Source organism: Octodon degus, unplaced genomic scaffold (assembly GCF_000260255.1).
Source record: "Octodon degus isolate 3935 unplaced genomic scaffold, OctDeg1.0 scaffold00009, whole genome shotgun sequence".
Classification (NCBI taxonomy): domain Eukaryota; kingdom Metazoa; phylum Chordata; class Mammalia; order Rodentia; family Octodontidae; genus Octodon; species Octodon degus.
This window is the reverse complement of record NW_004524585.1, coordinates 10741872-10769002: the sequence shown is the minus strand read 5'-3', so window position 1 is coordinate 10769002 and position 27131 is coordinate 10741872. Positions and strand designations below refer to the sequence as shown.

At 50.0% G+C, this 27131-nt stretch overlaps 1 protein-coding gene across 3 annotated transcripts; it reads left to right on the top strand.

Annotated features, from left to right (window-relative positions):
- The first annotated feature begins 3702 nt into the window (after nucleotides 1-3702).
- Nucleotides 3703-17206, top strand: Tnni1 (troponin I1, slow skeletal type). Of its 3 annotated transcripts, none has more exons than XM_023708603.1 (9): nucleotides 3703-3796; nucleotides 8481-8510; nucleotides 9087-9090; nucleotides 11375-11416; nucleotides 11952-12083; nucleotides 13574-13663; nucleotides 14662-14838; nucleotides 15812-15921; nucleotides 16836-16936. In XM_023708603.1, the coding sequence occupies exons 2-8, from the start codon at nucleotides 8500-8502 to the stop codon at nucleotides 15917-15919; spliced, it is 564 nt and encodes a 187-aa protein (XP_023564371.1). In that variant the 5' UTR covers nucleotides 3703-3796; nucleotides 8481-8499; the 3' UTR covers nucleotides 15920-15921; nucleotides 16836-16936. The 3 variants fall into 3 exon arrangements, with proteins under 3 accessions (XP_023564371.1, XP_023564372.1, XP_012368514.1); XM_023708604.1 differs by lacking the exon at nucleotides 16836-16936 and adding an exon at nucleotides 16375-16822; XM_012513060.2 differs by lacking the exon at nucleotides 16836-16936 and adding an exon at nucleotides 16943-17206 and having other exon boundaries at nucleotides 3704-3796.
- Nucleotides 17207-27131: the final 9925 nt, after the last annotated feature.

The window sequence follows — 27131 nt, the reverse complement described above, 5'->3', positions numbered from 1 at the left end:
GCTGAGGCTGGCCTTGAACTCATGGCGATCCTCCTGCCTCAGCCTCCCAAGTTCTGGGATTACAAGTAAGCACCACCACATCCAGCTATATCAGAATTAAAGGGAAGGATGGCAGGGGAATTAGAGGCTGAGCAAAGTGTCTGCTTGCAGGACAGTGTGGGACAGAAGCACTGGGCTGCCAGGTAGGAGACCTGAGCCCCTCTTCAGTTGCCTCTTCTCTTGGCCCTCATTTCCTTCTGGCACGCTGGGTGGACTGGATTTTCCTCCTCTAACATCCCAGGATGCTCTCAGCACTCTCAGAGCTGGAGTTTCGGAAGGCCCAGCCCCCAGGAGCCTGGATTCCAGCCCTGGAGGTGTGAGGCTGTGCCCTAGGGTTGCCTTGAACTGGGCTGGTTCTCACTGACCCTCCAAGTCCGCCTATGGCCTGCTGGTCCTCAGCACATCTGAACTATGACATCCAGGATCCAATAAGGCACGTGTATTAGTTTCTTATTGCTGCTATAACAAATCAATACCATCATTCTTCAGTGATTCAACACAACGTAAGTTTATTATCTTCCACTTGTGAGGTTATAAAGTCCAAAAGCAGTCTCAAGGAACTGAAAGTTGTTAATGGAGCCTGCTTGCCTCAAAACACCAGGAGAGGGGCCATACCTTGCCTTTTTAGCATCTAGAGAAAGGCTGTGTTCCAGGGCTCACGGCCCCTTCTTCCATCTTGAAGGCACACAGCATCTCACCTTTTCTTCTTTCCCCTGTTTCCTTTGTCACATCATCTCTAACCATCATCTTCATCCTTGGTTTGATGAAGGTCCTCAAGATTAGGTCAGGCCCATTTAGATACTGCAGAATAATCTCAATCTCAGCCTCTCTATGAAGCACATCTGCTTCATTCCTTTGTCATATAAGGTGACACATTTGCATTTCCACACAGACATGAGTGTCTCTGGGGGAAGCATTGTTCAACTGGCCATAAGGTGCTCTGTGAGAACTCTGCCTGAGCCATAACTTGACTTCTTGTGCGGGGACTGCCCTCCATGGCTCCTGGGCTACACACAGCCCCAAGGCTCCAGGACAGCTGTCCCTGCTCTGTAGGTAGAGTGGGAAGTGGTGTGCTGAGAGGAGGTGACCTCTGTAGCTAAGGAGGGCAGGAAAAAGGCTGCAGAACACACTTGGTCAGGACAGCATGTAGGGAAGGACAGAATCATCCCTTGGAGGCTTTGTTGGGGTGGGAACACCTCCTGCCACAGGTCACTGGGCCCGTGGTGGGCTCTGGGGTTTTCTACACCTGCTGCATAGATGAAGGAAGACTGGGGCAGGTGCACTGACAACTGGGTATAACAGTGTGTGTGTGTGTGTGTGTGTGTGTGTGTGTGTGTGTCTAAATCACTAGGGCTGGGCTTAAGCTTGTTATCCTTTTGCCTTGGCCTTAAGAGCACTGGGTTAGAGTGTGCACCACCACACCTGGCAAGTCTTGGTTTTGAAAGTCATCTGTGAGCAGACAGCAGAGCTTCCTAGAGGAGCTGGTGTGCTGGAGGAGGAAGCCATCACTTCCCTCCATGCCTGAACTAGTTAGTGTCTGAGGTAAGGGTGGAGCTGAGAGTAGACAGCTGGATGCCACACGGGGTACAGGGCTGGAGGGTGGGAATGGACTCAGGACCCTGTACCTAGGATGAGGGACACAGGCCCCCTCCTGTCTAACAGTCAGAGGATGAATAATGCTCCCCAAGATCTGTGGAGCCCATGACCTTGTGGTTGCTCCAGAAAGGAGGTCCCCTTGGTGGGCTGTGTAAACCACATCTTGCTGAAGACACCTGGTCACCTACTTTTTAGGTTTGGCTTGATCCTCCTTTGGGCTTCTACTTCTTGAGGCTTTATTTTTCCTTTTCAAAAAGCAGGATGATTCATTGTAGACAACTGATTTTTGGCATAAATTACAGTTTATAAGAAACTGATTATAAGGGACAGGGATTTAGCTCAGTGGCATTGCACCTGCCTGGAAAGTGTGAGGTCATGAATTCAATTCCCAGTACCAAGGAAACTGCCCCCATGATTCCTTTAAGACAGGTGTGGTGGCACATGCCTACAATTCCAGCACTCAGAAGGCTGAGGCAGGAGGATCATTGAGAGTTTGAGAGTTTGAGACCAATCTGGCTACAAAGTGAGCTCAAACCCAGCCTGAACTGCATAGTGAGAGCCTGTCTAAAAAAAGGAAAGAAAGAAAGAAAGAAAGAAAGAAAGATATTATATAAATTATAAACACAAAAAGACAAGGCACCAGGCATAGTGGTGCATGCCTATAATCCTACCTACTCAAGAGGCTGAGGCAGGATGATCCTAGGTCTGGGACAAGACTGGGCAACCTAGTGAGGTTGGAAAACTTCATCTTAGAAGAAAGAAAGAGGGATAAAAAAATACAGTTCAGTGTTCCCTGGGTTCAATCTCCAGTACACACACACACACACACACACACACACACACACACACACAATGTTAAGAAGCAATAAACTCTGGCAACCTCCTCTCACCAATCCCTAGATTCTCCTCTAACCTCCTTCCTAGCCACTCATGGAGTGCATTTTTCACCCAGCCCCTCAGCTTGGAATCCTCTGTCTCCACCCCATACCTTCCCAGACCTTGTCCTTGCTCCCTGGAAGTCTCCCAGCATGGAGCTTCCTGCCTAGAACAGGATCAAAACCACCTCTGGTAGGCAGCAGAATGTCAGTGTCCACAGGGTGGAGCCTCTACACTTCTGTGGGCCCTGAGGGAGTAGGGGTGGACACTCCTGCCCACTGACTCTTTCTCTCCCCAAATGAGGAGCATGGTGAGAGCCCCCTTTTCTTCTGCTGCTTGATAGGCCTCTCTGTAGCCTCCAAGAGGGGTCAGTGTCCTGCCTGCCCTGCTCCAGCCTGGGGTTCTGGCTCATGAGATGACCGACTATAATAGCCACAGGATTAACATAGCAGGCATTGTCTTTCTCTGACTATAGGATGGGTATTATGTGTTCATCAACAGTCCTAAAAATAACCAGCAAACAGGTGCAGTCCCTGTGGCCCCCCAGCCTCCTGCTGCTGGCTGGCTGATGATTAGGTGGGGAGAGGTGAGTTGGTCTTACTGAGATCTAGGCGTGGACAGAACCTGGGAAACTACACCCTGGAACCATGCCTGGAGGGGGTGTGAACCCTTAGGCTTCTGCAAGTGTAAAGGTGACCCTGTGCCATGGCTGCCCAGCTTGGCCCATGAACACCCCCAGAAGCCCAGAACCTTCCAGGCACCCTCCTACACCTACACCCTATGCACCAGACACTCAACAATTCTCCACAGCCAAATCTTTGGCTCTCTGGGGCTTTGGGGAACGTGGGCTGGGACTTGATTTCTGAATTTCCTTGCAGGAGAGGCAGGGTCATCTTGGTGGCTCCCTGCTGGCTTCTCTGGGTCTTCCAGTGTCCCCTGCTTTCCTTCAGTACCCTCTCCCGCTTCTGTCCAGCCCCCATATCTAGTCTGGCTCCTTCTCTCTCCCTCCCTGTGGGTGCTGGTTTAACTCACTGGGTGTTCTCTGTGTGCACAGCAGGTGTGTGTGCACACACACTGGTCTTCCAGCCCGAGCACCTGTTGCGTGTGAGCATCCCAGTGTGTGTGCCCCTGAGGTGTGTGTGGTGGGGGAGGGGCAGTGGGCTGTTCTATTTTTACTGGCCAGTTGCCTCTGGGCGCAGTTTTCATAGCCTGCCCCCGGCTCTGCCCCCTCAGTGTGCAGTCTGCAGGGAGGCTCAGGCCAGCCCAGCACTCAGGACTAAACAAGGTAAGTCTCTGCAGCCCAGGACTGCAGACCTGGGTTGAGGCCGGGCAGAGAAGTTGGGGTTTGGTTGGAGGAGGAAGCGAGGTTTTGGAAATGGAAGCTATTTCCTGCCTGTACAAGTGTGTTTGCTGGGTGAGCAGTCCCCTGACACTCCCAGTCTTTTGTTCTGTGTGGTGGCATCTCTCCCAAGAGGCAGCTGAGGGGGCTAACCTTTCCCAGCACAGGATGTCCAGCAGCCTCTCTAGAGCCCGAGGCAGGGCCTAGTGTATTTTGTTCTCACGAGGCACTGCCTAGTGGGTTGCAGAAGGAAGAGGGCACCTGGGAGAGGGTGACACTGAAGCTCAGAGAGCATGCAGTTTGAGATGAGCCTGGTAAGCAACAGCAGGAGGGAGAAAGAACTCATGCAAGTGGAGCTTAGGAATCCAGACCAGAGCCCCTGCCGCCCGAGGGCTCCCTCTTGCTTCTTTGTTCTTTGCCTTGGAGGGGTGCTCTTGGCTTCCTTTGTACACCCCATCTGTTCAGGAAAACATGAGCAGGTGAGGGTTTACTACCAGCCCTGCTTTCCCAATGAAGCTCTGAACTGTTGAGGTTCTTCTTGGGGTAGCAGTTGTTAACAGCACTGAGAGGGCACAAAGCTCAAGACCACGTAATGTCTAGTGTGGTCCCATGGTCTCTGGGGAGAGAACTAAAGACTAAAGGCAGCACCTGGCCCAGGCCTGGGGTAACAGGCCCAAAGCACTTCTGAGGTCAAGGCTCTCCTATTAGAAGCTCAAAGGGCAGGGGGTGGGGTGGGGTGAGGTGACAGGCGCTGGCCACAGGCTTGGGGTCCAGCCTTGTTAGCAGCCAGCCAAGAAGTACGATACCCTTGAACTGGGGTTCAAGGATGAGGGATAGAGAGCAGGGGTACAGCATGAGTCTAACTAGATATTTGTGGCTTCTCTTTTTTTTGTTATACACACACACACATGCACGCGTGCATGCACACACACCCCTATACTTACCTGCGCACACATACAGCCTTCATTTCACCTCTAGTTGACCGGCTTTCCCCCTAGAGGGCCAGGGCACAGAGAACCAAGCCTAGGGCAGGCAACATGGACTCTCTTCTCTGGCATCCAATCATGGACTTTCTAATTATCTCCTTGCCTTTCCCTTGCTGAGGAGATGGAATCCAGCACTCCTGAGCCTTGCATTTGTTGCTATCTGCATCCTGACTTCTTATCAGGCCCCTACTTATCTTCCCCTAAGCCTGTCAAGGGGTCCTGTCTGGCGGGTGTCAGAGTCCAAGCCAGGCCTCATGCCTGAAGTGAGACCCCTGGGCCTGGCATTTGTCAGCAGGGCGGGCCCTGGGGCTTGGCAGGAGGCCCCATGCTGGAGACAAAAGGAGCCCTCTGAGGGACGGGAGAGTCACTGGGGCTGAACATTCATCAAAAGTGAGGCCCATCCTGGGGAAGACAGATGCAGGACCTTCTCAGTTGAGACCTGGCTCTGCCTGGAGACTGGCACTCCCAGGGGACAGACAGACTTGGTGTCTTTGGAGGAGTGGAACTTAGAATAGGCAGCTGCCTATAAAATCTAATTTCAGCCAAGCATTTCTGGAATTTATAGATCGTCTCCACACCTCTCCCTTGTGCCCCAGGGAGACAGCTGGGACTCTAGGGTCACACTCCCCCCACCTCCTCTACCTCAGCCTCACTCTCCTCTGGGGCAGACAGAATAGAGGTGGGGTAAAGAAGGGTGTCTGACTCCAGAGAGATCCAGGGGAGGTGACCAAAAGCAGAAAGCCCTGTCACTGGGCCTTGGAGGATGCTTCACGGCAGGAAAGGAAAGGAGAGACCAGGGCAGAGGGAGAGGGGCTCTGGAATGAAATTCCTGGTAGGCACTTTGCAAGTGTCCTTTGGCTTCTCTCCCTGATCTGAACCAGGTTCTTGATTGAACTGAGTCCTGAGGACCTTGAGCTCCCTCCTCAATACACATGGCTTCCCACACCCTTACTTCATGACCTCGCAAGGCTTCCTGTCTTACCTCACAACCTGTTCCCAACCCCAGCAGCCCCCTTCCCCTGAGCTGTGGCACAATCCCTTCCTTTACCTCCCCTGGGCCAGGCAGGATGGCCTGTGAGCCTAGTCCTGGAGGATGTCCTCTGCACAGGAGGCTGCAGTCTCTGCTCCTCAGTCACACATACTCGCAGACCCTGAGGCTTTTGTGGCAGCCAGAGGCAGTGCCATTCTGCCTTAAGGACTGAACTTGTTTGGCTTTCAAGTAAGATGTGGTTTGAATGAAGGACTCAAGGGCTCATGTTGAATGGGAAACCACTTACCAGTCCTTCATTTTACAGGGAGGAAAACTGGCCCAGAGAGGGTAAGGAAAGACTGAAGTCAAGCACAGGGTCCATCCTGGCTGGCTGGAGGTTCACCTCTTCCCTTCAGGACCTCCCACTCCCCTACCAAGGCTTTTAGGCCCCCTGCACCTACTGAATGGTGCCCCCTGGTGTTGGGCCCTGATGTAGCTGACCAGCTCCTGCTGCTGCAGTTGCTTTCCAGCCTCCCCTTGAGTCCAGCCCAGTTTCAGTGTGGTCCTGGAGCCCCACTTTGCTTTCCAGCCATGACTACTATGGGTTCTCTTCTGTACTCCACAGAGGTTGGCAAGCTTTCCCTGGAAAGGGCCATGTAGAAATACTTTAGGCTCTGCAGATCACTTAAGGTTTTTGTTAAAAGATTTTTCCTTGTTTTATCACCATTTAAGCAAAATCAGATTTGGGGCAATTTGGCCTGGACACTGTGGTTTGCTGCTCCTTGCCTTGGTGGAATTCATTATATTTGATTTTAAAAAATTCTTTAATTAATTATTTTCTTTCTCAGTACTTGTGGTTGGTACAAGGCCTTTGCCCTTAGCCCTTTATTAAAAAATGCTTATTTTGAGATAGGGTCTCATGAAGTAGCTTTGAACTTGTTCAGGGCAGGTCTTGAACTTGCAATTCTCTTTTCTTAGCCTCCTGAACCAGTGAGATTACAGGTGTATGCTATTAAACTTTTTAAAAAAGATTCTTTCATGGGGCCGGCAAGATAGCTCAGCAGAGCAAGTGCCTGCTTAGGCAAGTGCAGGGACCAGGGTTCTACCCCTAGCACCACATGCTGCACTGGCCCAGCCCCGGTGTGTTGAAATGGCCACCGAGTTGGGCATAGTGGCACACACCTGTGATCCCAGCACTAGGGAGGCTGAAAACAGGAGGATCACGATGAGTCTGAGCTGGGTAGTGAGGCCCTGCACCAAACGCATAAAAAAAAAAAAAAAAAAAAACAAAAAACCAAAAACAAAAACAAAAAAAAAACCAAACCTTTCAGGCTGGGGAGATAGGTCATGACACAGCGCCTGCCTGGCAAGTACAAGGTCCTGAGTTTGACTCCCAGTTTAAATATATCTATATATCTATATATCTATATATCTATATATCTATATATCTATATATCTATATATATCTATATCTATATCAATGTATACCTACTTTAGCAGTATTTTTTATTTTTACTTTATTTTATTGAGAAATAAATATGAATGAGACAGTTTCAAAGCTGATTAATAGGACAGTTTCAATAATCAACACATTGTACATTGTTATCTTCTAAGTGGTTATCCATAGTACAAGATGCAGACAGGATACCCTGTCCAAACACTATTAGTACACCTCCTTCTTCTCACTGAATTAAACGAAAGTAGCTGTATATCTATCCTATTTTGTGTATACAAATACAAAATGTTCTTTCCTTTGTATCCCCTTTTTTTAGTCCTGTCAAAAGTGGGTATTCTATTGGCATCTAAATACTATAGGTGCTTGAATTGAGCAAAACAATCCAACACCGTCCAGCAGTCTGTAATAGTAGTGGGTTATCCTCAGAAGTTATTGACTTGAGCCATTTACAGCTCATCATATTAATATGGCTTTACTTTATATATCTTACTTTAGCAGTATTAAAATAGATTTCTCATACATATATTGCAATTAGTTCTTTTATAAATTCATAATACCAAATGTTGAGGAATGTCATAAATTATAATAAAAATTTAAAACCAAGTTCTTTAAGAATCAGACAAAAGACTTCTGAATTATTTTGTAAAATTTCTAGTGCAAATACAGAACACGAATAAGGGATATGAACGTTGATCTTCCAAGCAGCTCTTCCCCATTCTTCATTTCTCAGCTCCCCTTTCCTCTAAAACACTACAGAAGCATTCACTGTGTACTGGAAGCACAGAGTTCTTAAAAACCAATTGGATAGGTTGGTGAGATGGCTCAGTGGTCTAAAGCACCTACTTAGAACAAGCTTAGCAAAGCACAGGGTCTGCGGTTCAATCCCCCAGCACCACATGCCAGCCAGTCCCGCCCCCTGGTGGGCTGAGCTGACCACACACACACACACACACACACACACACACATAAATAAAATAAATAATTTTTTTAAAAAAGAGTAAAAAAGAGATTAAAAAAAAACAACTGGACAATGAAATATCTGAGTCTCTTAAGAGGTACACACTACTCTTCAGCAACCTAAAAGCCATTGAGAAAGTGAGCTTATATCCAACCGTATTGTATTTGGAGGCCTTCTTCCTGCATGTGACCTCCAAGTCCTGGCTGGGTGGGAGCATGAGTTGCAAGCTTCTCTCATTAACGATTCCCGTGTTCCCTCAGGTGCAGCGCCACCTCCACCATGCCAGAAGTGTAAGTCATCTTATTCCTGTCTGGGTTTCCAGGGACAAGTCATTTTGCTGCACATTTTAGCCCCACAATTGAGGATCTTTTGCTCAACTCCTGGGTGCCTGCATCAGTGCTGAGCAGTTCCCCGGGGGGCCAGGTGTCCTGCAAGCCTTTGGACAGATAGCAGTGGGAGGACCTTTGTGGCCTATGCTTTAGAGTTTGCCTGTCTGCAATGAGCTAATGAATGTGCCAGGTCGTGGCTTCACACTGACCAACAGATGGGCAAGGCTTTGGGGATTTAGCCAAAGCCCGGGCAGGGAAGCACCCTCATGGGTGCAGCCCTCTGTCAGGGCTCCCCTGACTTCCCACCAACTGTCTCCAACTTCCAGTGACCAAGGTTGTTGGGTTTTCATCCCATTCTGCTGCAACTCTCAGCCTCAACTCCCTGCTTAGTGCCTGGTTTCTTTTGGCCCATTGTTGTCACTGCCACTTCATCCCCCTAGCTGGTCGCCATGGTTCTGCTGCTACATATATGATGTACTTTGTCCTTACTCTGTGTTCTGGTCTCTCCTCCATCCTTCCTGTGCTGGATGCTTGAAGCGAGGTGAGTGATACTTTGGGCACCTGTGTGCTGATTAATTCTCGAGATGGGTGAAGGTGGGCTGGGCATCTCAGGATAGTAGAACATGGGGCGAGGCCAAGGTGGTGGTGGTGGTGCTGGTGCTGGTGGTATCCAGTAGCTTGGAAAAATTTCCAAGAGAACAGACACCTTGAGCAAGATTTTGGGTGTGGGGTTTCCTAGGATCCTGGGAGTTGCTGCCCAGTTCCTAATGTCACTAGTGGTGCTCCTGGGGCTGGGACTGCATGCAGCAGGTCTTGGTGTGACTTTATACCCTCCCTGAGCACAAGTTCCCCTTCAGTCACTCTGAAAGCTCTTCCTTTCCTGGCAGGTCCGTTCTGTCCCTTGAGAGGTGGTCCTGTACAAAACCACATTTTATGATAAAAGTTATTCCATTCTGGCCCAGTGCTGGAACACTGAGGAAAGAAGAAAGCTGTGCCCTCATATCCTTTCAAGTCTTTGGTGACCTTCACTTTAGATGTCACCCATAATCCAGCTTTATTCAGGCTGCCAAGGACACAGCCTATGTGTCTCCAGTGATAGAACATGTGGGGAAAGGCTGTGGACTCTGTGACAGCAAGGGTGTGACTTTGTGTCACTGACCAAGGGGTGACACTTGCCATAGCCTTGACAATGAGAATCAAGCATGCTGTTTTTCAACAGCCATGAGAGTTTCTAGGTTTTACTGCAGTTCTCCATTGATGGATAGCCAAGTGGTATGGCCCTATGCTCACCGTGTGTGGGGACAGAGGACTGCAATAGAACCTTCCACAGGTGCATGATAGGGTGTGAGCCATGGGCAGCAATGGCTGGAGCACGAGGCCACTGCTCTCAAGGTCACGGGGGTCAGAAGTGTAGCAATGATGTAGGCACTGGAGAGGAAATGATAGCCGCTCTGAATAGCTGGATCGGAGGCTGAGCATTCCACGGGCTAAAGCTCATTACTTTTCTCCCAAACTGCTCACCTGAAGCTCAATAATTCCTATTCTCCACACCACAGTCATGAATTTGAGCTGTCCTCTCCCCAGCATCCAGCACCTTAGAAGTGGGTAGAGAGCCCACTGGTAGCATAAGGAGGCAGCCTACAGTCCAGAGGAGACATAAGTCTCATTGCCTCACAGTCTTATTAGTTGGGGTGGGTAGAGGCAGCCCTCTCACTACAACTGCTCCTGTAGGACCACTTCCACAGGGCTGAAACTTTTTCTCTTTTTCTTCCTCTTCCTCCCTCACTTCCTTTTTCTCTCCCTCCCTCCCTCTCTTCTTTCTTTTTTTGGTGCGGTACTGGAGGTTGGACCCAGGTCTTTCTTTCTTTTTTTTCTTTTTTTGTATTTTAGGGAAGGGTCTACAAGGTGTTCAGGGTCTCACTACTAGATCAGACTCACAGTGATCTGCCTGTTTACAGCCTCCCAAGAGCTGGGATTATAGACATTCACCACCATGCCTAGTCTCAATTGCAGTCTCAGCATGCCCCAGGGGCAGGGCCAGCATGGCAGGCCTGGGGATCAGACTCCCAGTTCCTGCACCTGCTTTCATTTTTCATTTTGAGAAGGGTCTAGCTAAGTTACCTGGGCTGGCCTCACACTCAACACCCTTCTTTCTCAGCTGCCTGAGTAGTTGGATTACAGGTGTGCTCCACTATGCTCAGCCAGGGGTTGGGGCTTATTAAGACCTATTATTACAGATTAAGTTGGCAAGACTATTTGGTCTTTTGATAAAAAACAATCTTTTTACATATTAGGAAATTTTACATAGACAGTGTTAATAGTTAAACATTTTGGTGTCTGTATGAGTATCTTTCATCTATTTAGGTGATTCACAGTTTCTGCTTCCGGCATAAGACAGCTGCAAGATATTGCTGTTATTTACTTTCCAGAGTGCTAAAATGTGTTTCTCTTTTAGCTTTTCAAAATATTTTCATGTTTGCACTCTCATTTTGTTTGTAGCAGCTCTGTGAACTAAGTTAGGTGGATCTTGGCATCCACATTTATAGACAAGGAGGCGTCACTTGCTCTGCCCAGTCTCTCACAGAATTCTGCTAAGAGTAGGCAAGGCATGGCAAGGCAGGGCCTCAGCCCCTATGCCAAGGTCTTGGGCTGCAGTGTCCTCTGAATTTGAGGAGTTAAACACACAGATGAGCTTGAAAGGGACGCTCAAGTGAGTAGAGGATTCTGGGTAGTAATGGTGAACCCTGCGGAGACTTGACTTGGAGCAGGATTCCAGCGTCACGACCTCTACCTCATCGCCTTTCTCTCTCCCTTCTCACTCCCAGAGAAAATCGAAGATCACAGCTTCTCGAAAGCTCATGCTGAAGGTGAGGCGGGATGTTGGTCTGGGCATCAGTGGGGGCAGCTATGTGGGCAGTAAGCTGTGGGTGGTGTGGGATGAAGAGAGAAAGGAGCCCAGCCCGGATGATGGGAGGCAGAAGCAGCTGGCTTTGCTGGAGCAAGATGCAGATGGGCAGGGCTGAGCCCTAGGAATAGGGGCCCTGGCACCCTCCTGGGTCCCATGAGGAGGCCATGACCAGCTCCAGTGTGGGACTCTGCAGTGGAGGCAGAGGGATGTGATTTGTTTTTGAACTTGTTTCTCTCTTAGTGCTGTGTGGGGCCAAACTCACACAAGTATGTAAGAGTAGGACTGTATGTGGGGAGGGGGAGCAAGCCAGGGCCCAGGAGTGTCATGTGTGGTGGTTGATTAGTGTTTGCACAAGGTCTGCTGGCAGTCACCACACACTTTCATAGGGACACAGGCTCTCAGAGCTGGGTTTGCATGTCCACCGTCCCCTCTGTCCCTGATGCTGGGCGGGAAACACAAGGGCTAGCCCCGACTCACTGGGTTGTCCTGTCCAGAGCCTGATGCTAGCCAAGGCCAAGGAGTGTTGGGAACAGGAGCATGAGGAACGTGAGGCCGAGAAGAGGCGCTACCTGGCTGAGCGCATCCCCACACTGCAGACCCGTGGACTGTCACTCAGTGCCCTCCAGGTGAGCCTGGCAGGTGGGTGGGCTGGGGGCTCCACATGAGGGGGGCCCTGGGCCCAGGAGATGCAACTGACTAGGGCTCAGCAGCTCTGTAACCCACAGGTGCCCTTCTCCATGTGGCTTCATGTTATTTTCCTAACCACCCCAGATTGAGGAAGTTAGAGCTCATTTTACAGGTGGGGGCAGTGAGCTCCAGAGGGGAGAAGGGACTTTCTGGTGCAAAGACCTAGCCAGCCACCAGGTTTTACAATAGCTAGTGGGGTGGCATGGAGCAGGAGTTGGCCCAGCTCAGGAAGCCCCGTTCTGCCAAAGACTTGGCTCTTCTTCCCCTAGTGGTAGGCCTTTGATGTTTTAAAAAAATTGGTAATTGTTTAAATGCCAGCAATTGAGGAGACAAGGGACTGCAAGGATACCTATCAGAATGTCATCAATCCAGACCTGTGTGTGCAAACATCGTATTAGCTCTTTAGTGTGAGAACCTGAAAGAAAAAAATGGAATCTGAAGGATACAATAGATACTGGGAAGGGAATGAACTTACTCAAAGGGAAGGAGTTACTGAGTTGAGGAGAAGGACAGGAGAGAGAGTGGGGGAAAGAGCTATATCTATGTATATAAGCAGGATGGTTTAGACAACTGTACTGTGCATTTCTGCTGGTCTGTGGAAAGGAGCAGATAATACTTCATTTGTTTTGTCTCCTTTTTTCAATTGATTGTACTTTTTCTCTTAATTTCTCACACACTTCTTTCCTTTTTTCTTTCTTCTTCCAATTTTACATGCATATATATGGTAATATGAATAATTAGTTGGAAGACAACACTATGTATTACAATGAATACAATGAAATTCATATTACTTTAAGTGAAATTCTATATCACTTGTAATTTTTTCTGTTTTAATTCTAATTTGTACTCTTTTTAAAAATAAAATTAAGACACACACACCCACACACCCACTCCAAAATGTCATCAATTTTTTTTTTCCAGGTAGTGCATTTACTAGTTCTTTTTCTTTTTCTTTTTTTTAATTTTATTTTTATTTATTTATGTGTGTGTGTGTGTATGTGTGTGTGTGTGTGTCCAGCTCAGCCCCAGGGGGCGGGGCTGGCTGGCATGTGGTGCTGGGGGATTGAACCACGGTCCCTGTGCTCCACTAAGCTTGTTCTAAATAGGTGCTTTAGACCACTGAGCCATCTCAGCAGCCCCTACTAGTTCTTTTTACTTGTTATTTTTTGTTTAATACATAGTGTTCAAAATTCCTACACTTATATTACTTTTGTCATGTGCAAACTGTATCTTTGTAATAAAACAAGTCTATACAGAAAGGAGAGCAAAATGCTTATGCTTTGGGCCGTCACCCTCAGAGGGAGCCAGCAGATTCTGGTCTCAAAGAGAGGCTAGAGAGAGGGTGCAGGGCAGGCAGGCAAAAAAGCGGGGCTGGAGCCTGCAGCCGCTTCCCTCTCCTCCTCTCACACCCCATAACCCACATCCCCAGGACCTGTGTCGGGAGCTGCATGCCAAGGTGGAGGTGGTGGACGAGGAGCGGTATGACATCGAGGCCAAGTGCCTCCACAACACCAGGGAGGTGAGCTGGGGAAGGGGAGGGGCACAGCTGGTGACGCTAGGTGGGAGAATGGGTCATGTCCAGGTGAATCTCGTGGGCAAGGATGCTGTTCCCGTCTTCTGTGGAACCTGGGAGGTGGGTACACAGCACGGGGATTTGTTTTTCCACACCAGCCACAGAGCTGGAGCTGGGCGGGAGCACAGGCCTACAGGAAGAACGCAGGCTTTCTCCCCACCTGCCGCATGGCCTCTTCAGAAGCTGCCTTTTATTCACCCACACAAGTAATCAGATGCCTGTTAATGACATCTTACCTTTGTGAAGGGCTTTCAAGTGCATCATAGCCTTTGATCCTCCTTGCACGCCTGGGGGTAAGGCGAGGCGGGGCTAGGATCTGCACCTCACTGATGAGGATGCCCGGGTCACAGCATGGGGATCCTGGCACCTGCACTCGCTCTGATGCCTGCTCCAGTGGGCAGGGACAATTGGGAAGGGCAGGCTTGGGCTGCTGTGGTCGGTTTGCCAAGCAGAGATGGGTGTATTGGGGGGACACAGGCCCCTTTTTGCCCAGCAGGACAATGATCTATGGGGGCTAAGCTTTCAAAGATCATCGTATGTGAGAATTCCTTGGGAGACCTGGGGCCTGGAGGTTTTCTCCATGCTGGGCTAAGCCTGGGGGCTCTAAGGAAGGCTCCCTGGGCAGGGACCAGCAAGGAGCAGGATGGAGGCCATGGGAACCACAGGAGGCAGCCCACACCCAGACAGGGCTCAGACCAGGAGCACTGGCACGGTGGGCCCCAGGCATGGGATTAGATCATGGACTCTGTGTGTCCCTTCATGCATCAATGTATGTGGGGTTATTTGCAAAGGGACAGATGATCCTAAGTGTCCCAGAGGGTCTGGCTTCCAGGTTGGAGAACTTGGGGTATGGCTCTGGCTGGAACGCTGTGGTCTGAGGTCCTGTGGCAGGGACCCTGTGGCCTGCTGCCCCTCAAGCAAGCATGGCTCTTTCTTGCCTTCAGATTAAGGACCTGAAACTAAAGGTGTTAGATCTCCGTGGGAAGTTCAAGCGCCCACCACTGCGCCGGGTCCGCGTCTCAGCTGATGCCATGCTGCGGGCCCTGCTGGGCTCCAAGCATAAGGTGTCCATGGACCTGCGGGCCAACCTCAAGTCTGTGAAGAAGGAGGACACAGAGAAGGTGAGGGCCCCTGCTCAGCAGCTCTTCCCTGTCACCCCTCAAACAGCCTCAAGCAGGCCCAGGAGCCTATCAGTCAGAATGTTCTAGAACACCCTAGGAAAACAGGGACAGAGAAAGACTCCCTTCCTTTCCTCAGTCTGCTTTCAGTCTGAGGGACAGACTGACACATGGAAAAGGTTACTCAGGGAATAAAGTAAAGCCTCTGCTTTGAGCGTAAAGAGCACATGGGTGATGGGGGAGGAGAGGGCTGCTCCTGCAGAGCAGAGATACATGAGCACAGAAATCAGAGAACTGAACTTAGTCACTTGCTCAGCCACAAATCTCTCCAAGTTGGCAGATCTCACAGTATTATGTACCCAGAATTGGAACTTGTAAGATGTCATGTTCCCTGGAAGGAACAAAGGTGACAGACACACAGTTTCTGGCCCAGAAAGCTTCATAAAGACAAGAATGGGGCCTGCAAAAATGCAGAGGATGGGGCCGGGGAGATGGCTCAGTGGAATAAGCGCTTCTCTGGCAAGCGCGAGGACCTGAGTTCAATCCCCAGTTCTCCAAAAAAAAAACAAAACAAAACAAAACAAAAAACCAAAACAAAACAAAAAAAACCGCAGAGGAAATGGAAATGAAAATACTGGGTAAGGCTTCTTGGAGGAGGTGATCAGGGGTTGCTGGACCTCAGAAAAGGGGGTGGTACGAGACAGGGAGGCATCTTGGGGTAGGAACTGGCCCACCACCCTCCCATAATCACCCAGAAAATCCTCCTTCCCATGGCCCTTCAGCTGCACCTACATCCCCTGTCTGGCTGAGTCCTCAAAACTTACCACTGGGCAGGGTTGCCGGGATTTCAGGGTTGCCGGGATTTCCTGTGGTTCTGATCAGGCAGAATTCCAACAGCCCAATTTCTCTTGAACTTGGGATATCCTGGCTGCCCCTCCATCCCAGTGAGTCTCTGATATATCTGGTTCACCCTCAGGAGCGGCCCGTGGAGGTGGGAGACTGGAGGAAGAATGTGGAGGCCATGTCTGGCATGGAAGGCCGGAAGAAGATGTTCGATGCTGCCAAGTCTCCAACCTCACAGTAGAGGTACCTGGAAACTGGTACCCTTTTCTTGGGGGGCCTTCAGTGTCTGAAGGGTAACTTGTGACTCCAGGATGAAGCCAAAGGGTGCTTAATACATGCAGGAGAAGGGACACTGGTGACTCAGCTCTCTCGGCTTTGCCTGCTCCTGCACCACGAGGCCCCGGGCACCTTTTCTACTTGGGGCCCTTTCTGTTCTCATCTGTAAAGCTGGGGTTGTAGCTGATCAGTGGTTCTCAAGTTTGGTCCTGGGATCAGCTGCATGTACTTCACCTGTTGGGTGCATGATGAAGCTGCCCCCAGAATCACTGCATTGAAAACTGGGACCAGGCCTGCCCTGCGGGGGTACTGAGGCATGCAAGAGTGTGAGAACACTGAGTTAGATTGTCCCCGAGGTCCCATCTCTCCTAAATGCCCCCCGATGATGACCTTTACTTGTGTACCCTGCAAAACACGCAGGGTGCTCCTGCCGAGGTGCTATCCAGAGAAAGTACAACCTCTCGTTCTCTGAAGAAGTGTCTGGAAAAACTGAACACAGCGGTAGAACTAGGCCACCTGAGACCCCCTGTGGGAGGGCTGGGAGCCTTGCAGTGGGGAGGGTCTGCAGAAAGCATGCAGCAGAGCAGGTTTTTTGGGACAGGGAGCTCTCTAAGCAAGTGACAGGCAAGTGTTTGTTGGAGGGGTTGAGGGTGTCACAAAAACAGAGATGGGAACAAACAGGCCATGGAGGATGATGGCAAGACGAGGCAAGAACTGAGGAGAGGTCTAAAGGGGAGAAGGAACTTGGGTTCCAGGCTGGGGAGCTAAGCAGGAGCCCCTGTGGATGGTGATTCTTCCCCTGGGGTGCTAAGGATGAGAAGCCCCAGGAAGCGCAGGTGTTGTGAGGAAATGAGGCCCTGCTAAATGGCCCACGCCACCAGGACTGGTGGCTTCTGCTTCTTTGTCCCTACAGGACAGCTTGCTATGGGGTTCCCGCTCCAGACTTCTTCCTCTACCCTGCTCACCTGTCTCTCTGCCCCATGTCCAGAGTGTACCCCTGCACCCTCTTCCCTCCAGCCTGCATGGTCTCCTCTGGAACCTGGAGGAATCACACTCAAGGGAAAGACAGATGCACACCTGAGGACCTCAACCCAGCCAAGGGGCTTCCAGCCTCCCAAAGCAACGAGGGCTCCTTGGCCACCATGGGATGCAGTGCGCTCAGGAGGAATCAGGGAGAGCAGCCCACTGCTGTTGTGACGTGTGACACCCACAGACATCATATCTTCTCCATTAAAAACATGGTTTCCTAGTAGTTTCTGTAGCTTTGATGGTGGGTGCTTGGAAGAAAGGGAAGACAAGTTTGAGTCAAGAGGGCTGGGCCAGGCCAGGCATGGTGTGCACTCAGGAGTGCGGGGTCAGCATGGTGGGATAAGGATTTGGTGGCTACCTGTAAGGTCCCATGGTGGTCCCCACAGGGTGGGCCCTTCCCACTCTGCCCTGGTGACATCATCATACACTTACTACACCCAGGATGCTCACAGAAGCCCTGATATTTGAGGACACTGCTGGTCCCACTTGGGACTCCAGCCACCAAGAGGGCCGCTCTGTGGAGTCACTTGTCCTGTCTCCAACACCTGGATCATCTGGTGGACCCCAGAGAAACACCATGCAATTTCAATCCTGGCCACCAGGTGGCTGCTCTCTCACTCTCCCTGGTCCTTAGGGCCCTTGATCTCTCCACTTCACCCACTCTGCTCACCGTTCTCTCCCCCCTTAGTCCTGCACCTGATCCCATTCCCCAAGACTGCTCTGAGGTGGAGCAGCCAGGCCCACTCCTGTCTCCTGGGTCAGGTCCTTTCTTCACTTCTCTGATATCTGAATAATCCAAAGCTGGATGCAGGCCTGCTGGGTGGCATGGAGGGCTGGGTGGCTCCTTCTTTCCCACACATGGAGAAGGAAAGAAGCTATTAAGGAGCAGAGACCAAAGATCTGGGCTGGAGTGGAGCTTGACCTTTCAGGGTGATGCCATGGGGACTTCTGAGTTGACTTTATGTGGAAGGGGCTGGTTCCAGGCCTTCAGCCTTTTGGCTTTTTGACTGCCTCAGCCCTGACTCCAGGAGAGGCTGAGCTGTCTACATAGCACCTTCCCCTTTCTTTTGCCTGTTCTTGCTGATGCCTGCTGTACCCTCTGATCTTAGTGTATTGTCTGTCATAAATGCCTGACTGGTGCAAAGTGCAGTGCTGGCTACCCCCTGGGGTGAGGTCTGGCACCCAGCCAGCCCCTTCCAGGGATTCTGGCAGTGGAGGCAAGCAAAGTGGGATGCATGAAGGGAGACGGCACTTTGCACAGGGCCCTTACCATGAGCAGTCAGTGGGCAGAGAGGCAGATGTGTGCGTAAGAGCACATCTTTCGCCGTATTCACCAGCCCTCAGGTACTGACACACCCAGTCACATACATGCAGCTGGGGAACCTGACAGGGCTGGTCTGTGGCACGGAGCATGGGTGCGGTGTCGTGCCTGGGCAGCCACAGAAACCCACCCTGCCTGCCTCAAAGGCTCCTCCCAGCTGGCTGGGCTCCAAAACGTCCCTGTGCTCTGCCTCTTCCAGCCCTTTGATAGAGCCTGGCTGCAAGTTCCTGAGCCAAATCTCGGTTTGCCAGTGGTCTATTAACCTAGGGCCTCTGCAGACTGGGCTCTCCACCCTGCCCTATAGAGGCGGGAGACCAGCCCTGGGCCTGACTCAAAGCAAACACAGGAGTGTAGAGGGCTACTGGGAGGAGGGGGTGGGGCCCCCAACACGCCCAGGCCTGTGGCCTTCTGGGAAAGGGCAGAGGCCCATGTAGAGGGCTCCTGGAGGTCATTAGGTTCCTCTGGCATCCAGATGGGACCAGACCTCATCCATCCCCTTGAGGTCAGGTGGAGGGTAAGCCAGGTGCCAATGGTTCCTACAGAAGACCAAGGCCCACAGTGTGCAAGCGGAAGAAGGCTCCAGCAGGGGCTCCCTGGGGTGGGATGGTGCCCAAGGGGCTCTATAGTTACGGCCATGAACAAGGCCTGGGGTGGAGGCACGGTTTGGGCAAGCCTGGGCCCTCTGCCCACCGAGCACCCACCCAACCCTGCCTGGCCACAGGTGACCGGGGCTGGGTCCCCTCGCTGACTGAGTCCGCACGCACAGCACGTTGCTCGGCACCAGGTGCTGCTCTAGGTACTGCAACAATTAACCTTCACAACAGCCGAAAGCACTGTTACCATCCCTGGGCAGGACAGGGAACACTGAGGCACAGCCACAAGGCGGATGGTGGGACTGGGATTTAACCTAGGACCTCTGTCAGAGTTCACTCACTCATTCCCTATTTCCCTGACACTAGACATTTTTCAATAATTACAGAAATGAGTATATTATGTGCTTTTTCAGAATTGCACCATTGTGTTCTCACAAACCCCAGGAAGTAGACACAAAGCTCTCACATTTCTAGGGGATCAAATGGAGCCTGGGAAGGTTTAAGAAGCTCATTCTAAGGTTCAGAGTCTGACAGCTGCAGACTGCAGACGGGAACCCAGGTTCCCCTATGGGGGCCCTTTTCTGGGGTTATACTTGCTTCAGTAATGTCCAACAAGTCACTGTTTCAGAGAGACACGGCTGGGGTCAGGGTCCTTGCATTTGTACCAGGAGAGTCCTCACATCCCCACCAAAAGGGAAACACTCAAGTGAGATGCCAGTGACACCCTGATGGGCAAGGGCGAGGCTGGGCACCAGTTGTAGGGAGAGGCATGGTGGCCTTTTGGGGGATGACTGTCATGAACCAACACACAACATCTGGATGGTATCCTCCCCCCACAATTGGAGATGAGCCTGCTGCTCCTTCTTCCTTTTTAGGAACGACCAGGTGAGGATGCCTGTCCTAGAGCCCTCAGGAGGCCAGATGGCAACCCTCTTTCCCCCTTGGGACCAGCTGTGTGTTTGGAGCCCACTTAGCAGCAGGGGTGCTTAGACAGGGCCTGCACTCTGTGCTGCTGGGGCTAAAGTGCCCTGTGGAAGGAGGGACTGTGTTAAACATTAGCCACAATGGCCCCCTGCGAAGTGAGTCACACACGCCACAGGGCTCTGGGCTGGGCAACCAGGGGGGCAGTTTCGTTCCAGGTGGGTGACCAAGCTGCTGAAGCCTAGGACAGGTTGCTGGAACCAGACTGTAGTTTCCTCCCCTGACACTATCCAGGCTCTCTCATTCCTCCAAACTCCATGATGCTAACCTGCCTGCGAGTCCCCAGGTTCTATACTCCTAGACTTACTCCCAAGCTGGCCTGTGGGGCCCCTAGAGCCCAGGCTGAGCATGGTGGGCTTGGTAACCCTGCAGCACTGGCACAGAGCCCTGGAGGCCCACCTGGACACCCTGAGAAGAAAAGTGACTTGTTCAAGTTCACAGAACTGACTGGGGCTGGGACATAGGCCTCTGGTCCCTGGATCTACTGAGAAAATCCCACACAAAGGCTGATGCTGGGAACCTGAGTACCTGCTCATCTCTGGTCCTCGCACAGCATCCGAGTGACAGCAGTGGGCCTCCCTCCCTGGTGGGCACAGGCCGTGGAGTCTAGGACTCCTCCGGGGAGGAGTGTGTGAAACCCTGCCTGCTCATTAAAGGGGTACCTGGCTACATGGGGGCACCTGTACAGGGAGCTGGCCGACTGGCTAGCTGTAGGGTGGATGTCCTGTGGCTTGCACTAGTACAGAGGCCTTCCTCTCAGTGGCTCTATGTGACCCAAGTTTGAACCACTCTATCCTACGGTGACGAAGCCAAGTCACGAGTGCTGTGGTTTTCATAAAACTAAATATTTGTAATGCAAAAGAGATGTGATTGATTGATTGATTGAGTGAGTGAGTGATATTGGGGACTGAACCTAGGACCTTTGCACAGGGCCACATCCTTTTTTTTTTTGAGACAAGTCTGGCTAAATCTCTAACTTTGTAATTCTCCTGCCTCAGCTTCCCAGAGTGCTGAAATTACAGGCGCGCACCACCATATCCAGCTAAGGCGTTCCCTTGTTAGGAAAGCACATAGGCCTTCACTTTATTCAGTATTAAAACAGCCTTTACTTTATCCAGGTGGAAGGATGGTAGGTGGTAATTATCATTTTCTCATGCTCTTATCTCACAAAATAGAAGCAACATTTTAAAAAATATTTATATTTAAAAATAATATGTTAGTTTATAAAAACTAAAAGCCAAGGGGCTGCTGCCCTGGATTTCTTAAAGTGTGGGTCTTGTCACCTCATTAATTTTTCCCCCCTCCTTTTCCTTGAATAGCACCAAAGGCACAGAAGTTGCTCAAAGGAGGAAAAAGGGGAACAGAATTGAAATGTCAAGTGTGACATCCACACCAGCTGGTCAGGGCTGGGATCCCCCAGATTTCTGCTATGGTCTTCCTGGAAAAGAAGCTGCTTATGAGGCTTGAACTGGGGGTTTCCAGAGCCTGAAGGTCCATTCTGGAGCCTCAGAACCTCCAGGAAGGGCCACGGAGAGGCGACTCCTCCCCCAGCTCTGGCTGGGAACTGGTGAGAAGTCCCTGGCCTTCTCCAGGGGATTCCCAGTTGTGATGACCCTCCCTTGGTGGACTCTCCCTGGAGGAAGTGACCAGCATAGTTTATTTAACAAATTTTTTATTTATTTGGTACTGGGGATTAAACTCAGAGCTTTAGAAACTTGAATTCTATCTCCAGTGATTCTTGTTTGTTTATTTATTTACTTAGTTTTGAGATAGGATCTGCTAAATTGCTAAGAACTTGCAGTCTTCTTGCCTCAGCCTTATAGGGGTCACAGGCAAGCACCATCATGCCCAACTTCAGCTGATATTTCTCTCTCTCTCTCTCTCTCTCTCTCTCTCTCTCTCTCTCTCTCTCTCTGTTTACCATGGTTTTTTTTAAAAATTAATTTTATTGTAGCTGACATTTCAAATGTGTGTACTTCTGCTTAAGGAGTTATGAAGTGAACACTCCTTTACCAACCGTTCCTTTTAAGAAATAGGATATCGAAAATATTTGTTTATTTATTTGGTACAGGGTTTCCCTACGCAGCTCAGACATGTAGCGATCCTGCTGTCTCAGCCTCCCTAGTGCTGGGATTACAGGTGTGCACCACCATGCCTGTTTTTGGTGACCAGCATGGGGTGTCCAGGGTTCTGGGGCTGGCACAGCATGCGATGCTAGGGATTGAACACAGGTTCTTGCACTTGCCAGGCAGGTGCTTAGACAGCTGAGCTATCTCCCCAGCCTGCAAATACATTTGAAGCTCTGTGTGCCCCTTCCCAATTGTACTGCCTTCCTCACCATAAAGGTAAACGCCATCCCCCACTCTGTCTCATGCCCCTTTATCCATGGTTTCTATTTCCTGGGGTCAACATGGGCCCAAGAATATTACATAGAAAATCCCAGAAATAAACAGTGCATAAATTTAAAATTGCACGTAATCCTGAGTGGTGGGATTAAGTCTTGTGCCATCCTGCCCTGAACATGAATCATCCCTTTCTCCAGCAAATCCACACCAGTAGCTTCCTAGTCACCTAGCAGCACCCCTGGCATCAGGTCAACTGTGATATGAGTAATGCTTGAGTTCAAGCAATCCTGATTTCACTTCATAATGACCCCACAGCTCAAGTTAGTGATGCAGGAACTTTTATCACAACATATTGTTATAATTCTTCTATTTTGGGCCGGGCAGATGGCTCAGTGGAAAAAATGCTTCCCTAGCAAGCGCAAGGGCCTGAGTTCAATCCCCGGTTCCGCAAAAAACAAACAAACAAACAATCAAACAAAAAACAACTTCTATTTTATTTTATTATGTAGTGTACAATATTGGACCCAAATCCTTCACATTGAGCTGCATCTTCAGTCCTTTTTTTTTATTTTTGAGACAGAGTCTCAGTAAGTTGTTAAATTGTCCAGATTGGGTTTGAACTTGTGGTTCTCCTGCCTTGACACCCCAGAATGCAGGGATTACAGGTGTGCACCACCATGCCTATCTCATTTTACTTTATTATTACTTCTCTTTTCTTCCTCTTCCTTCCTTCTCCTACCCCCTCCCAATTTTAGGATTGAACTCAGGGACTTGTCAACCCCCTATTAGTCATTGCTGTTAACCTCTTACTGTGCCTGATTTATGGATTAAGTTTTATCATAAGTATATATGTAGAAAACAATAGTACACATAGGGCTTAGTACTGTCTGCGGTTTTGGCTTTCCCCTGGGGGCTTAGTATGCATCTTTAAGCAAGAAGGGGGACTACTGTACAGTTTAGGTAGAAAAAACTCTTGGACATGAGCCTCAGAAGAGAGGCCTTTGTACAGTGGTTTGCCTTATAAACACTGCACATGTTTGGGAATCTCTAATCAACACACTGTTTAGTTATGCATCATTTTTTTAAAAATTTATTTATTTATTTACAAAATCTCAAAACAAGATTTTAGGATAGTAACAATGGTTAGTACATTGTGTATTGTTACTGCCAAAGTAGTTTCTAGTTATGCATCATTTTGTAAGCTTTTTTTCCTCTTCCAACTTCAGGTTGTAAATTCATCCCTTTTGGTAATGGAAATTGATTCATTTTTATTGCCATGAAATGATGAAATCACCATTATTTATTCACTCACTTTCCTGTTGATGGACATTTGGATGGTTCTCTTGTCACCAAGGCTTTGAACACCTGTGAACCTCCTCTGAGGCTCATGTCCAAGAGTTTTCTCTATCCAGGACTGCAACTGTTGGTGGATAAGAGTAACATTTTTTTCATTCTTTTCCTGTTTTTGAGACATGGTCTTGCTATGTAGCCTAGGCTGCTCTCAAACTCACAGTAAGCCTTTTGCCTCAGCCTCTGAGTGTGGAGATTATAGGCATGGGTCACCATGCCTAGCTCTTCACTTTTGTTAGGGTGTGCTACTTAACCTCTGAGAATTTTGAGGCGTCACATCCTGGCTTTGCCAGACCCTGAGGATTAAGTGTCCTAGATGCTTAGAAGCCCCGACTGTAGGTTCCCTGTTACCCACCCTCGCAGAATAACCCATAGTGGGGCATCTTGGACTACCTGGGTTTTCTTGTTCTCGTATCAGTTGGTGGGAAGGATTAGTACAATTCTCCAAAACCTCATTGAGTACTAACCTTGCCAAGCATAGAGTTGAAGGGACATTGAGGTGAATAAGACATACTTTCTCTTCCCCAACACCCCACAAGATGCTCGAGGGACCAGGACATGAGCATAGATGCCAGCCTCCCTGCCCACATGCAATCGCTCCTTTCTCCTTCCTACTCACTACTCATCTTTGATGCTGTGGGAGACACACTGGAAAAGCTCCTGAGTTCCTCCACTGACATCCTGTCATCAGTTAAATGGCACCCCTGTCTATCTTTAGGGACCTTAAATTCCAGTGACCGGAAGCCAGGGTGCTGTGGCCCATCTTCCAACACACACAGCTCTCCCACAACCAAGAATTTTCAGGCCAAAACGTCAGTAATACTGAGATTGTGAAACTCTCAGTGACCTATGGTTACCTTCTTCCCTGCATCTCCTACCACCTCCTCAATTCCTGTTTCACCAGCGGCATCTATGCTCATCCAGGCTTTCAAACCAGGGAGTGGGGGTCACCAGCACGAGTGCATCAGCTCTGACCTGATGATGCAGCCTCCAAAGCTCTTCCCAACACCGGCTATGAACGTTCCTCCTGTTGCCCTTGCTCACACTCCCTTTCATTCATTTGTGGACTATTACAAAAGAGCTCTAAAGTGTGTGAGTGTGTGTGTGTGTGTGTGTGTGTGTGTGTGTGTGTGTGTGTACCAACTTGTGTGTCTTTATTGTCAAACTGGAAATGTCTTTCTTGGGATATAGTTTTTTTTTTATGAGCAGAATATATTTATTGAGAGAAAGAAAGCTCCTGTCCAAGAGAGGGACAGGAGGGGGCCTGAGTGGGTAGTTCCTCCAGGATATAGTTTTTCTTTTGGCAGAACTGGGGATTGAACTCAGGCCCTTGCGCTTGCCAAGCAAGTACTTACTCTACTGAGCTATTGCCTCAGCCCCAGGAAATGTTTTTCTTGAGGTCAGGAACTGAGCCTTTACCATCTCTGTGTCATTGACTGTCAAAGTTACTTGCTGATTGCAGTGGGTAGAATTAAAAAGTTGTGTTTAATTCATAACCTATAATTATGACTTTTTTTGGAATAGGGTATTTTCAGGTGTAATCAAGTTAAAACAATACATACTGAATTAGGGTGGGCTCTAATCTAATCTACTGTCCTTATAAGAAGAGGGAAACTTGGACAGAGACAGACAATGACATGTGAGGATGGATACAAAGACTGGAGCAATACATTTGCGAGTCACAGACCTTTAAGAATTGTGAGCACTCACCAGAAGCCAGGAAGAAGCAAAGGTTCTCTTCTACAGCCTTCCTTCCATAGGAATATTTCTCTACAGATACCATGACCTCATACTTCTAGCCTCCAGAGCTGTGAGAGAATAAATTGCTATTGTTTAAAGCCATGAATCCGTGGCACTTAGTTATAGTGGTCTTAGAAAACTCATGCACTGACCCAGCATCAAACACATCAAGTGTCCAGTACATATATGATGCCTGCCCTCAAACAACTTTTTGGATACTTATTTCTAGAGTAATTTTTTTTTGTTTACTATTATTTTTACTTCTAAGCTGTTTGCTACTGGCGAATGAACCTTTAGCCTTGGTTCTTGGAGGCTAGACAAATGCTCTACCTATAGTGGCACTCCCAGCCCTTTCATACTTAATTTTTTGTGGCACTGGGGATTGAGCCCAGAATCTTTGTACTGAGCTATATCCTTAGCGCTCCCTTCCAATGTTTGAAACAGGGTCTCCCTTCTTTGATGCAGTGTGGGGGTTTGGGCTCAAACTTGAGGTCCTCCTGCCTCAGCTTTCCAGAATGCTATGATTATAGATGTGTGTCACCATGCCGGTAGGGCTTGGAGCTTTTAGACACCTGCTTGTCCCCTGGCTTCATGAAGTGTTCCTACCATGGCCAGGCTTCACATGACCAGGAGCATTTTTCTTTCTGTTGAGACGCCACCACTTATGAAGCAGTCCAGGGCCCCTGTCTGTTGCCTGTCCTTCTTTCTCCTTCCCTTTAAAGGCTTAGAGTCCTGCCTTGGTCTCTGCCCAGGTCTCTGCTCAGGGTCTTGTCATCCTCCACACTGCTCACTCCAGCTTCACAAGCAGGGAACTCACTTGATTCTCACAGCCTGGAAGGTGGCAGAGCAAGGTGTCATTAGTCCCACTTCACAGGTGGGGAAGCTGAGGCCACGTTCCTCAATCACAGCACTCAGAAAAGGCAGAATGGAGCTCAGAGCCACGCCTCCAAGATCCCAGCTGAGCACCCATCCCCTGTGCCTCACCCCTCACCTCCTCTGATAAGAAGGCAGGCTCTGGGAAGAGCAGAGCGCTAGTCGACTGACTGTGGCAGGTCAGGGCTCAGCAGTGAGCCCTTCACAGGGTGCTTGGGAGCTGCCGGGCTCTGTGGAGACCACCGGTCTTGGGATAGCCCCAAGAGAGGTTAGGGCTGGCGGTCGGTCGGCAGAGCCCAGGAGAGTCCTATCTCCATCTCGTCCAGCGCTGGCTGCTGGCCCTGTGCCCACTCCCTCTCCAGGCTGGAACTACTGCGGCAGCCACTGGCAGCACGGGTGACCATCAGGGAAGATAAGATTCCAAGAGCACGTGCGCCTGACCCTCCTTCCCCGCGCACCTAGGGGCTCGCAGGGGCTCCCTGAGCTCGCTCTCCCAGGAGCCAGGTGGTACCTGAGCCGCTTCAGATCGCTCCAGACCTCCCGTCCCAGTTATTTATACCCATTCTTGTAGAGAGCAAAGCCGAGCCTCTGCTTTGCAGAGAGCTACAGGCTGGCGTCTATGGTGCATCTGGGGTTCAGTGGGCTGTGGGTGCGCCCGTATTTGTGGACATGAGTTTATGTGTCCTTTTGGGAAGGGCTGGCTTTCTACGGGGTGGGATTTGTGTGCAGGCCGAGGAGCTGCCCAAGCTTTAGAGCCCAGATGGCGGGACCGTTGTAACTTTTCTGCTCGGCTGCCTGCTCTTGGGTTTCGCCCCGCTAAGTCCATTTCCAGGCAGGGAGCTCAGTCTGACCCCGATCGTCGGGTCCCCGCCCTCCGCCCCACTCCCTGGCACTCGGGCAGCGACCCTGCGCGGCAAGGCGGCCCGGCGCCAAGCTGGTCCGACT